This window comes from Trachypithecus francoisi, unplaced genomic scaffold, assembly GCF_009764315.1.
Source record: "Trachypithecus francoisi isolate TF-2019V2 unplaced genomic scaffold, Tfra_2.0 Lachesis_group8, whole genome shotgun sequence".
Taxonomy (NCBI): domain Eukaryota; kingdom Metazoa; phylum Chordata; class Mammalia; order Primates; family Cercopithecidae; genus Trachypithecus; species Trachypithecus francoisi.
The window spans coordinates 32367863-32381505 of record NW_022681473.1 but is presented as its reverse complement, the minus strand read 5'-3'; the positions used below and the strand labels follow the sequence as shown (position 1 = coordinate 32381505).

The window sequence follows — 13643 nt, the reverse complement described above, 5'->3', positions numbered from 1 at the left end:
ATATTCAGGAAGATCACAGGAATTTAAAGCACGGTGTCATGAGGCTATGGTTCCAAGTGAGGAAAAGAACCGTGAGTCTGAGGCAGGCAGGTAAAGACATGCGAGAGGAGGTTCAGGGTAATATGACTGCTTCTCCTCTCCTGCCACAGAGGCCACTCTGCTAGAAGCCACTCTCCAACTTAACAAAGATACTTTAGACAACTGTTCCTTTGGTTTTATTGTTCAACCAAGCACAAATCATCCATTTAAGTATTTAGCCCATCATCCCCTTTCTTGTCCACAAGGACACCAAAAATATCAAATATTTTTTGCAATGAAGAGCCACTATATTAGTAAACTTCCACTATTGGACTGGTAATTCTACCCAAAAAGAAACGGACTTGGGCACGTGTCTTGCATACCACTAACCAACATGGGTAATGATCCCTGTTTTCTCCCCAGCTTGTTCTCAAAGATCTGGCTTAATAACTTATCCAAGAATTCATGCTAACTCTGTGGTTTCCAGAATCCACTGGGTTTTCTTCCTACTTGAAAACTAAGACATTTATCTGTCTCAACTCTTCAGTCACCTCTCTTATTCTCCATGAATTTCCAGGTTATTGGATGAGAAGGCAGTTATTTTATGTGTTTGCTAAATTGGTCAGAATATAGATTTGACTCTTTTTAATTTAAAACAGAGCCACGAACTCAAATATTCCTACAGGGGCCAAGTAAGACAAGTAAAATGAAGGCAGCCCTAAAGAATGAGATGACATTGAACTCACAGGGACGGCCACCCTGGCCACACGACCCTCTGACCAACAGAGGTAGCCACGACTCAGCTCTCCCAGCCAATAACTGTAAACAATGTGAATCCAGCATTGCTATAGCTTTCCATTCTCAAAGAAAAGCAGGAAATCTGGACTTTTTTGAGAGCACCTGAGTTATAAGTTCTTGTAAATAATTGAAGTTTTAAAGAATCACTGTCAGGTCAAATAAAACACACATCTGGCCCAAGGGCCACCAATCTGCAACTTATTGCATGCATCTCATGAGCCTGGTGATTGAGATCAATAACATTTAAGTTTTTAGGGCATGTGGGTGGCTCACGCCTATAATCCCATCACTTTTGGGAGGCTGAGGCAGGAGGATCACTTGAGCCCCAGGAATTCAGACCAGCCTGGGCATCATGGTAAGACCCTGTCTCTACAAAAAAATAAAAATAAAAATAAAAATTTAAAAATGCTGAGTGTGTTGGTGTGCACCTATGGTCCTAGCTAGCTGGGAGGCTGAAGTGGGAAGATCACTTGTGCCCACGAGTTCAAGGCTGCAGTGAGCCATGATGGCACCACTGCACTCCAGACAGAGTAAGACTCTGTCTGTAAAAAATATATATATATATATTTATATACATGTTATATATATTTATAAATGTATAATAAAATATATATTGAATATATAAATATATAGAGAATATATACTCATACATAAATATATATATTTTTCAATCCTTAGCAGAACCCTAGGAGTCATTCATTAAGTTGTATCACCTTATACAAATGGCATAACTTCCTCCCTGTCCTCAGCTTCATGTAAATCAAAATAACAGCACTTCCTCCATCAGACTGATGCAATAGGTCAGGTAAGTAAATCACAGTACCTGGTATGCACTCAATAAGTGTTAAACTGTTGCTTATATAGTATTATCCCCATTTTATAGCAAAGAATACTGAGGTTTAAGGAGACATTGCATTATTTGCCCACAGTCAGACAGATGGCAAGTGGCAGACCTAGAGTTTGAGTCCAGGTCAGTGCTTTTCTTCCTTTCAAATGAGCTGGGCAATCCTGGTGGTATTAACCCCACCCTACAGGTTCACTTTTATCATCATGACACTTGAATGACTCCCAGCTCTTTTCTCCAGGGGAATGAATGAAATTAGACATGCTGAAGGTTTTAAAGGTGAACTCAGGTAGAGGGAAAGGACTGGGGTAGAGGAGAGTTGGGGGAGTGGGGAGGGACAGGTTTGAAACATTCCCTCTTTAGCCTTCTTCAACTTCTACTTGGAGGCACAACATGTCATTTTGTATAAATCAGTGGTCCCCAATGTTTTTGGCACCAGGGATCAGTTTTCTGGAAAACCATTTTTCCACAGACCCAGGGTGGGGAGAGGTGGTTTTGGGATGAAACTGTTCCACCTCAGATCATCAGGCATTAGTTAGATTCTTATAAGGAGCACGCAACCTAGATCCCTCACACGCGCAGTTCACAATAGGGTTCACGCTGCCATGAGAGTCTAATGTCACCACTGATCTGACAGAAGGTGGAGCTCAGGCAGTAATTAGAGGGATGGTGCGGCTATAAATACAGCCTGCTGCTCACCTCCTGCTGCGCGGCCCAATTCCTAACAGGCCACAGACCACTACCAGTCTGTGACCCGGGGGTTGGGGACCTCTGGTATAAAGAAAGCACAAGGCTAACTGATGGAAACAGCTGCTTATGTGCAATACAGCACGATCTTTACCCCCCATCAAAAAAAACAAATTATTTCTATTGAACTGGGAAAATAAGCAGAAGCAGCTATCAGCAGAACATGCACTTTGGCACTTCACTTCTGGCAGTGGCCTGGACTGTACATTTTCCCAAACAGTTTTAACATGCATAAAATGTATGCTGAGAAAGTTTGCTTTTCCTAGACAGCTTTAAAATGCATAAATACAGCTGGGTGTGGTGGCTCATGCCTGTAATCCCAGCACTTTGGGAGGCCAAGGCGGGCGGATCACCTGAGGTCAGGAGTTCGAGACCAGCCTGGCCAACATAGTGAAACCCCATCTCTACTAAAAATACAAAAATTAGCTGGGAGGGGTGGTGGGCGCCTGCAATCCCAGCTACTAGGGAGGCTGAGTTGAGAGAATCGCTTTAATCTGGGAGGCAGAGTTTGCAGTGAGCCAAGATGTCACCACTGCACTCCAGCCTGGGCGACAGAGTGAGACTCTGTCTCAAAAACAAAAACAAACAAGCAAACAAACAAAAACGCATGAACACTTTCCTTAGGAAGTTTGCAAAAAGAGAAAAATGCCCCTCATATAACACAAATTGTGAGCTCTTTTTACACTAAAAACGTGTACATTGAGATTTGGCCCAGGAAAAAAAAAATAAAAAACAAACACTTAACATTGCAAGAGTGGCTTCTTTAGAAATGATTAACTTTGATATTCCACAGGCATGTGAAAATTAATAAAAAGGAATTGAAGTTTTACAGATGAGGAAAACCAGAGCCGCCCTGAAATCCCTTATCAACAGAAGAGGTAAAAGAGAGAAAAGACAAAGAGCCTTTGGAAGGCAATTAGCATTCATATGAATATTCAAAAAGGGGGAACTTCGGCCTGTCATTTCTCTCTCCCACCTCTAGTTATTGGCCAGGCAGGCATCCCCCCATCTTCACCTCTGTCTTCTCTCCTCTGCAGAGTTAATCAGATTGAAGGGAAGCACCTGGGGACATTCAAACTCTTGTGTCTCTAAAACATGGAATTTACCCATCAACCCCTCTTCTCTCCCCACCCTTGATACTCAGGGCTCATACATGAGATGCTGAAATGCCTGAAACTTTTCGACGTTGACAGTAAACCCCACTGCAAGCCTTGAGAGCCATCACTCCCTTGTTTAAGGATTTGTGCTAAGAAACTATGCTTCCTTAAAGTTTAAACACAAGAGATGAGGCTGAACACAGCGCCACTCATCAATTACATTTACCTAAAAAAGAAAGAAAGAAAAAGGAAAAAAGAAAAGAAAAAAAGAACCCAAATCAAATCAAGCCTCTAGCAAATACAGGGGAGGCCAGGTGCGGTGGCTCATGCCTGTAATCCCAGCACTTTGGGAGGCTGAGGCAGGCGGATCACTTGAGGTCAGGAGCTTGAGACCAGCCTGGCTAACATGGTGAAAACCCATCTCTATTAAAAATACAAAAATTAGCTGGGCATGGTGGCATATGCCTGTAATCCCAGCTACTCGGGAGGCTGAGGCAGGAGAATTGCTTGAACCAGGGAGTCGGAGGTTGCAGTGAGCCAAGATCACGCCAGCCTAGCGAGAAAGAGTGAGACTCCATCTCAGAAAAAAAGCCTGGGTGTCGTGGCTCACCCCTGTCATCCCAGCACTTTGGGAGGCCAAGGCAGGCAGATCACTTGAGGTCAAGAGATCAAGACCATCCTGGCTAACATGGCAAAACCCCATCTCTACTAAAAAATACAAAAAATTAGCCAGATGTGGTGGCACGTGCCTGTAGTTCTAGCTACTTGGTAGGCTGAGGCAGGACAATCGCTTGAACCCAGGAAGTGGAGGTTGCAGCAAGCCAAGATCGCACCGTTTCACTCCAGCCTGGGCAACAGAAGGAGACTATGTCTCAAAAAAAAATAAAGAAAGAAAAAAGAAAAGGAAGGCAGGCAGGGAGGGAAATAATGAAAGAGAGAGAGAGGAAGAAAGAGAAAGAACAGAAAAAAAAAAAGAAAGAAATACAGGGGAGACAGGGGAGAGAGGCCCAAGTTTAAAAGACTGTAGAATAAAGCAATCTGCCAAATCCAGATTGTGGGATATTCTACCAGACAACTGACCTGCTATTTCCAATAAACCAATAGCCTGAGAAGAAAAGGGAGGAGGGGGCTGTTATAATATAAGCTGGACTTAGGAGAGTACTACTACCAAATAAAACAAAACACAACAAAACAATAAACCTCTGCATAAATACTGTACTCACCGTGTACTTGTATGAACCATAGACTGCTGGACTTGAATTAATCAGCCCTAAGGGAGTTAGGGCCAAAAGATCCAGGAGCGTTCCCTAGGAATTCTCAGTGGTTATGCCACAATGCTTAGGTTTAACACTTTACTCAATGAACAACCAATTACCCTGTAGCCACAGTAATTTCAAAAGTCACTTTCATATGCACTTATCAGATCTTATTTGGGCAATGAATAGATATGGATTATTCACATTCAGAGCTGGTGGCAACTTTGCACAGATGCCACTAGATCAACATAAATATTATTTTATTATTTGCTTGAGTGTGACATGCTCCATCTCTTTATTTTAAAGAATAAAATTTTAAAAATACCAGAAATAATTAAATATTTTAAAACACTTGGGATGGGAAAAATCTAAGCATGATCCAAAAGTCAAAAACTTGAAACTGTAAGACAAAAACTTACTATTTTTACCATAAAATAAAAATATCTGACAGAAAAAAACCCATTAACAGAATTAAAATACAAACCAGAGAAAATATTTTCATTACATATGACAAGCAAAATAACTCTCATAAAAAATAACTCTTTTTCTTTATTATTATTATTTTTAGAGAGATGGTCTCTGTTGCCCAGGCTGGAGTGCAGTGGCATCATCATAGCTCATTGCAGCCTCAAACTCCCGGGCCCAACCAATCCTCCCACCTCAGCCTCCCAAGTAGCTGGGACTACAGGCATGCCACCGTGCCCAGCTAATGTTTTAATTGTTTTGTTTTCTGTAGAGATGAGATCTTGCTACATTGACCAGGCTGGTCTTGAATTCCTGCCTCAGCTTTCCAAAGTGCTGGGATTACAAGCATGAGCCACCGAGCCCCACAGAAAGAACTCTTATAAATTAATATTGTTACTAGATGAACTATCCCAGCTTCCAGCTAAAGCCAGCCCCACCAACTTATCTATGGAGCCCCTTCTCTCCCACCTCCTTCAAGGACACTGTTCCAGTGATTCCGTCCCCTCCCAATGACCATTTTTTTCCTTTTGTTTTTTTCTTTTTGTTTTTTTGAGACAGAGTCTTGCTCCGTTGCCCACACTGGAGTGCAATGGCACGATCTCGGCTCACTGCAACCTCCGCCTCCTGGGTTCAAGCAATTCTCTTACCTCAGCCTCCCAAGCAGCTGGATTACTGGTGTGTGCAATCATGCTCAGCTAATTTTTTGTATTTCTGTAGAGACACGGTTTCGCCATGTTGGCCAGGCTGGTCTCAAACTCCTGACCTCAAGTGATCCACCCGCCTTGGCCTCTCAAGGTGCTGGGATTACAGGTGTGAGCCACCATGCCTGCCCCATTTTTTCCTCCTCTTGATCATTCTCATCAGCAAACAAACATACAGATACTTCTATCTAAAGATAAATAACTAAATAAAAACAGAACAATTTAAAACAAAACCACTCATTCTCCCGACCTTCTTTCCCCAGCCAGCTAGAACCCCATTTTTTTTGCTCTCTTTGCAGCAGAACTCCATGAAAGCATGGTCTTTACCTTCTCTCCTTATCTCTTAAACCCATCTGTTTCATGCTTTTGTCTCTTCCCTCTAATCTATTTAGAGGTAACTGCAATTAATAGTCTGATAAATGTTTCCAGAATTTTTTCTCTAAAGATATAAATACACCTCAAAATGTTTTTTTAAACAGTTATCTCTGGGTGGTGAGACGACAGATGAATTTTCTTTTCCTCTTTATTATGTTTTGGTCCAGTCTGAATTTTTAAAAAAGTGATAAGCCTGTGTGACTTTTATAATCAGGAGAAAATAGCTGTTTTCATTTTAGATAAAGTCGCCATCTAGGCATACAGAACTACATCTGTTGTTTTAAAAATGAAGAGTTAGAAATAAAGCTAGAATAAATAAACTTGTTCGCTTTTAATAGAAAAACTCCAACTAAAATATGCAGTAGCTCCTCGTTTCAGAGAAACACTTATCTGGATAACTTTTTATTAGTGTAGCTTCTAGATCAATATTCTTCTACCTAGAGGTTATGATCTTTTCTTGGGCAGATGACAGGCAGAAGGATAAATGGTGAGTACAGGGTCTCAAAGAGGTCAGAGATAGGAGAAGTCCAAATACTGCTTTGGATCATTAAGGTATCTTCAACTTATCTGATGTAACCTCTCCCTCTCCAATACACACACACACACACACACACACACACACACACACACACACTTTTTTCAATCCTCATTAACCTCACTTCACCTCCCTGTGCTACGATCACTGTGTTCCTCATTTCCAACTTGGCCCCCTTCTCCATCCCAACCTTTCTTTCCTGTCTTTCCCATTCAGCTCCTTTCTTCTCCAGATCTAAACAAACCTAGCATTTTTCCTCACCTCCACCAGATGAAAATAATTCCTTGCTTTAAAATAAAATAGTTAGAATCATGGTATGGAGATAAGTCTGCAGAGCCCAAAAAATGTTTTTGAATATTTTTTAAGAGGCTGAGAATATTTTCAAGAAGTCAAAGCTATCATGACAATTCCGCGACGGACTATAAATATGCATTTGCTGAATTCAATCTCACCTGAAGCTAATCATTTTTATAAGAAAGAAGATGACACAAAAGTACATGCATGAACAGGAAAGGGTCTAAAATTGTGTGCAACATCTTTATCACCGTAGTTTCATCTGGGCTTTTGGGGGGAGTTTTAATTTCCTTCCCTGTATTTTCTAACTATTCTATAAATTATACACATTACTTACATAATGAAAAAATTCAATACATTCATCAAATGCATGTCCAAAAATAAGAGGATAGAAAAGGCCAGCAGCCAGGGAGGGGAAAGAAGAAGCAGAAAAGTGAGAAGCAAAGGAAAGAAGCTTCCGAATCAGTCCACACTAAGTGAGAGGGACACAGAGCTAAGTCACGAGTCTCCATCTTTATCAAACCCAGGAGTCCCATTCTTTGTTCTGGTTGGCAGGGTTAACAGACCCCAGGCCAAGTGCAATGCAAGGCAATAATAAAGAAAAAAAAACCTCTTTAAATGGTATTAAATGAAACTGTTTAAATGGGGGAAAATTAATAACTTGTTGCTGGGGGTGGAGATGAAGGAGTAGGCTCGGAAATGCTGATATTCACAGAACTGAGGCTCCCCACCTTCACTTTGCATCTCAGGCTCCAGGAGCCACTTAAAAGCGAGCTATGTATTTCCAAGAAGTAAATCTCTTGGACGGGTACCTTATGTTCATGAGCCTGTGAGGGAAGGTGCTGGGCTGTGTATTGGAGCTCCCAGCCAGAGAAGACAGCTATCTCTTTTGGCACAGGTTCTCAGGGATGAGACCATGTCTAGCGGGGATTTTCTCCAGATTCGACAGCCTTGGCCCTACCAAAACGTACAGCTTTGTTTTCACTATACATCACTCATTGTTGAGTCTTTTTTGTTTTTCCTCTCAAGCATCCACAGGTTGAATACTGCATGTTCCCAACAGCCTGTGAACTTCTTGGACTAGCAAAGGGACATTCATTTTGCTGAGCACTCCTTTCACATTTCTATTGTGTTCAATTTCCCACTCCCCCTACCCGAGTCCCCAGAGAATAACTTCTTCCTTGTTTTATAACTTGGATCACAGTCAAGGTTGATGTGTTTCTCCATTTTGCAGGATATTTTCTTCAGAAGAGACAAAACAGAGGCCAACAGGGTAGGAGAGGTTTGTTCGGAAATCAGCAGCCATTGAGAACACACAGAAAATGTTTTCAAAGAAATAGAAAGCAGATAACACAAGGCACCATCAATAGAAGGCTTCAAAATGGTAGAGTCATACTCAGAAAGATTCCCCAGCAATGTTTTCTCCCAGGGACCCACTTTAAAAATCTAATTTCATTTGTTTGGGGCTGAGGGAGAAGAAGGTGGTTCTTTCTATAAAGTACCTTCTCATTGACTTAAATTGAAATACCTTCTCCCATTGGAGATCATAAAAGTAGCTGTGATCCCAGTGGGTATGCAGAAATTAGAAAATGAGTAAAGGGAGAAGGAGGAGAAAGGAGTGGTTCAGCCACACAAGTATATCCCACCTCTAACACAGCAAGTTTTCATTTCATCTGCCCACCTTCTTTATCAAATCCTATCCCCACCCATTGTAACACTGATCCCTGACATCTAATGAAAGATGTCTCCATGGACTTGCTTGGGATACAAGGAAACAAATCTATTCTTTGTGAAGCCACTTTTTTAAAAAAAAAAACATTTTCAAGGAAAGAAGACCTGAATCAGCATTCAGTGGGGTTTAGTCTGAGGTACATGATCTTTTAATAAAAAATTGATAATGCCTCTTTTTATGAGTGATATGGAAATTACATCTTTCTTCTCTAAAACATGAGTCAAATCACCAGTTTTCCTGTAATAGATCTACCTTGTCACATGATTTTTCTAACCATTGATTTCAAACAGTGTCAAGACACTAGTTATGAACGAACGCAAAAAGTTATGTGTCTGAATTTGTCTTCATGGAGTATCTTTTCTCAAATGTATTCTCCATATTAATAGTTTTCATACCATACCAAAAGAAAGTAAATCCAGTATCACAGAGAACAATGACCCCAACCCAGATTTGTCTCCCCTGGGGAAAGGCCAAACTTTCTACTGGAATTACAGATTCAACTAAATCCAGTTCTGGACTGTTCATAAGTTTGGAGGAGACAGCCAAGATGTCACCATGTTTGAATGCTAAAAGTGAGGCAAACTGTGCGTTGTAAAATCAATCTAGTACATCACAATCAGCATTTTGAAAAATGAAATGGGAGGGAAAGTATCAGCATGCAGAGAAGGTCATAAGAGTATTGCTCAGTGAAAATCTGTGGGGTGTGTGTGTGTGTGTGTGTGTGTGCATGTGTGTATATGGGCTGTCACTGTAAAGGGTATTTCTAGCTGTAGTCACAGTCTAAAAGGTTTCCACTCATTTAAGAAGCTCTAATCTAGGGCCCAGGTCCTGGAGTCAGACAGAACTGATTCCAGCATGGCTCTGCCACTCACTCACTATGTGACCTTGGTTAGTTAGCTTAATCTCTCCACCCTCAGCTGAAAGATGGATGTGGCCAAAGTGTCCTGGAGGTGTTGTAAGATCATATCAGAAGACGAAACATGTACAGCCCCTCATATAGCACCCAATAATGTTAATATACATCCTTAGATGAATGTCCAATTCACAAAATGGAAGTGGAAATTCGTGGATTTACAGTATGTTCTGCAGGGATAAATTCACAGTGTGAGAGAAGATGGTAGGCAATTAGCTAATTGTAATTTTTAGGTCTGCAAAAGAGTTGTTCTTTTGTGGAACTATCTGTTGGGCCATCTAGCCTTTTTTATAACAGCTCCCTGAATAAAGTTAATATTCAAGAAATATACATATATATTTTGTTTGTTTGTTTGTTTGTTTTGTTTTGTTTTGTTTTGTTTTGTTTTGTTTTGTGGAAGGGTCTCACTCTATCGCCCAGGCTGGAATGCAGTGGTCTGATCTTGGTTTACTGCAACTTCTGCCTCCCAAACTCAAGCAATCTGCCCACCTCAGCATTCCAAGTAGCTGGGGTTACAGGCATGTGCCACCATGTCTGGCTAATTTTTTTGTATTTTTTGTAGAGAAGGGGTTTCACCACATTGCCCAGGCTGATCTCAAACTCCTGAGCTCAAGTGATCCACCCACCTCAGTCTCCCAAATTGCTGAGATTATAGGCGTGAGCCACCATGCCAGGTCAAGAAATACATTTTTAGGCAGGGCACAGCAGCTCACACCTGTAATCCCAGAACTTTGGGAGGCCAAGGAGGGGTGGATTGCCTGAGGTCAGATGTTCAAGACCAGCCTGGCCAGCATGGCGAAAACCTGTCTCTACCAAAAATAGTGGCAGATGCCTGTAATCCCAGCTACTCAGGAGGCTGAGGCAGGAGAATCACTTGAACCCAGGAGGCAGAGGTTCCAGTGAGCCGAGATCATGCCACTGCATTCCAGCCTGGGTGACGGAGTGGGACTCCATCTCAAAAAAAAAAAAAAGAAAAAAAGAAATACATTTTTATTTCAGAAATCCTTTCCAAGATGTAAGTAACAGACCAATGAAAACTCTTCTTATTTTTTTTCTTATGCAGTATTGAACAGAACAAATTGTTCACACTTTGTGCTTCATCCTTAAAATACAGCTTCTGCCTCCTCAGCAAGTGACTAACAGTATGTGTCTAAAGACCTTAAAAAGTATCAAAATTATCTCAACTATGGAAAGATCCAGCTGCAAATACACGCCAAAATTCCTTATCTGTAATTTTTGTAACTGAACAAACAAACCCCTTACAGCATGAAGAAGTTTTTGAAACTGAAACGTACTGCTCACTTCACAATCATGTTCTGTCTATCCTTGCTATTTAGCTTGGGGAACGTTATCAAGTTCTGAGGAGAGGAGAAAGGAGAAAAGGAAGGGAGCCAGAGAGAAAGGGTGGGACCAAGAAGCCAAGGAACTTAAGACGAGTTAAGAACAGGTAGAAAGCCCAGGCGCAGTGGCTCACGCCTGTAATCCAAACACTTTGGGAGGCCGAGGCGGGTGGATCACCTGAGGTCAGGAGTTTGAGACCAGCCTGACCAACATGGAGAAACTCTGTCTCTACTAAAAATATAAAATTAGCCAGGTGTGGTGGCGCATGCCTGTAATCCTAGCTACTTGGGAGGCTGAGGCAGGAGAATCGCTTGAACCCGGAAGGCAGAGGTTGCAGTGAGCCGAGATGGCGCCATTGCACTCCAGCCTGGGCCACAAGAGTGAAACTCCCATCTCAAACAGAAAGGATAACAGCTAAATGCTAAAACTGTCAGCAGCCCCTCAGATGGAAGACGGGAGAGAAATAATTTAAAACAACAGAAAGCCTTTTCTTTGAGGTCCAGAGAGAGGAAGAGGAGATCTGGAAAAAATTGCTGAAAAATTTGGGGGTGGGGGTGGGGGTGAGGTGAAGAATTCAACAGTAAGTCTTGGAAGATGAAATACAACTCTGTCGATTACTGAAGGGTGAACCAAATAACAGGACTGGGCCAACACACAGAAGAAGAAAAGAGGGCGGCTGGTTGTGGAGTTTAAGCAGAGAAAAGAAAAAGAAACAGCTACAGAAATGCCCCAGGGTGCAGAGTATAGGGCTGGGGAAGGTGCGAATGTTTGGGAATAAAAACAAACTTTGAAAAACAACAAAAAACAAGTCTTTTCAAACCTGGCCTCAGACTTAGGGTAAGTTCTCCCTGAGAAATTTAAAGGTAAATAAAGAACAAGCAAGTAAGTTAAGACTGAAAGGCTTGACTGATCTAACAAGAATATGTGGCCTTATGGTTGTAATGCCACAAATTTAGTATTTAATATTTCGTATTTTGTGAAATACTCAAAAAGAAATGAACAGGATTCCTATTGCATAATTTTTAAAATTGTTTTCCAAGGGCACATTGATGAGAAATGCCACTCCCTCCATTTCGTCCCCAGCATGTGTATGATGAACAAGAAGAGGTGGGGGCAGGGGAGAGAGACTCTTCCCATCCACCAAATGCTACCCTGATTACCCACATCAGTCCTAACTCCTGCATTGCCCCAGGTGCCAGTCAACAAGGCCTACGCCATTTGCTTTGCCATCTCCGCATTGTCCACTCACTTGCTCTGCCCTTCTGTCCATTTCACTGAGCTGGAGCTCCCAGCAGCAACTCTAGAAGAGAAGAAGAGGTGGGGAGTGGGGAATGGAGCATGCATGGATCTGGCAAGCCCCCCAGATCCCAGAATCCAATGAAAAGCCCCTCAATACACAGAGACATCAAGCTAGCTTTCAAGAGTGCTGAACTAAGTCCCCAGTCCCACTGGGGCCAATGGTGGGATCGAAGGCACCACTGGAGGCTGCAAAGAGCTTGCGCTTTGGAATCAGATCTGGACTTGGAATCCCAGCTCTAACACTTACTAGGATGTGAACTTGGGAAGTAACTTAACCCTCTGAGCTTGGTTTACTCATCTGTAAACCAAGCAGTCCTTAGCCCTCATCAGAGTGTTGGGAAGATAAGATGAGGTAACCTGGAAGGGCGCCTGACACGCTGCAGGCACTTCACGAGTGCTCTATGCTACTGCCCATCTCTTTACACTTGTTAGAAAATGAAAAGTGAGTTCTTTCAATGGTGAAAGCAAGTCCTACCTGCCTTCTTTTTTTTTTTTTCTCTCTCATTTTTAGGTGCAAAGAGTAGCCCCTTCCGATGTTTCCTGGCTGTATTCTCCCTATTCAGGTTGTATTATCAAGTATGGAAAGAAACACCCTGCTGGTGCAATCAGGTATGGGCATATCTGACTGTGGATTGCCCAGATCAGCGCCACACAAATAGAATTTAGACCCTGGAGTTTCTTATCAAGAATGCACCCAAAGCACTTCTTGATAAGATAGTGAAATGATTAACAACTGTGATATTATAGTAAAACACAATTATTAAATGAGGTCGAATGGCCTTTGAAGAATTATAAAACATTCAACAAGACCACAGTAAGTGTCCTCAATATTCCTTGTTCCAGATAGAAACACTCCCTATTGATATTTTTGAAAATTTAATACTGAACACAACTCACCAACTAGGGGAAGGAGGAGAGCATTCTAATGCCACAGAGAGCTCTGCCCATTCTTCAAAAACTGTACTCTCTTCATAAGTTCTAAGCACCTTTAAAATGGTTCAAACAGGTATAAGTTACTGTGGAAAGGCAATGAAATAGAGAAAACCTTACCCCTTTAAGGTGGCTCCTAAGTTCATCTGATTCCAGGTCATGCATTCAAGCTGGGAGGTCATTTGGTATAAATTGTCACTGTTAGAAAAACATCCAGAGTTAGGACACATAACCACAAAATAATACACAATTGTTTCTTCAAAAGCAACGGAGTTTTAACTTTTCTTGAAAGTACAAG

At 41.8% G+C, this 13643-nt stretch overlaps 1 protein-coding gene across 2 annotated transcripts in view; it reads right to left on the bottom strand.

Annotated features, from left to right (window-relative positions):
* The window catches only part of WT1 (WT1 transcription factor), a 48539-nt gene that overhangs the window by 17196 nt on the left and 17700 nt on the right, over positions 1 to 13643 (bottom strand). Inside the window, exons 4-5 of one of the 2 annotated variants that reach the window (XM_033205488.1) lie at positions 13466 to 13543; positions 12366 to 12416 (exon numbers count right to left, since the gene is read on the bottom strand). In XM_033205488.1, coding sequence (XP_033061379.1) covers positions 12366 to 12416; positions 13466 to 13543 — 129 coding nt within the window. The remainder of the gene's footprint in view (positions 1 to 12365; positions 12417 to 13465; positions 13544 to 13643) is intronic. The other variant, XM_033205489.1, reaches the window with a different exon arrangement.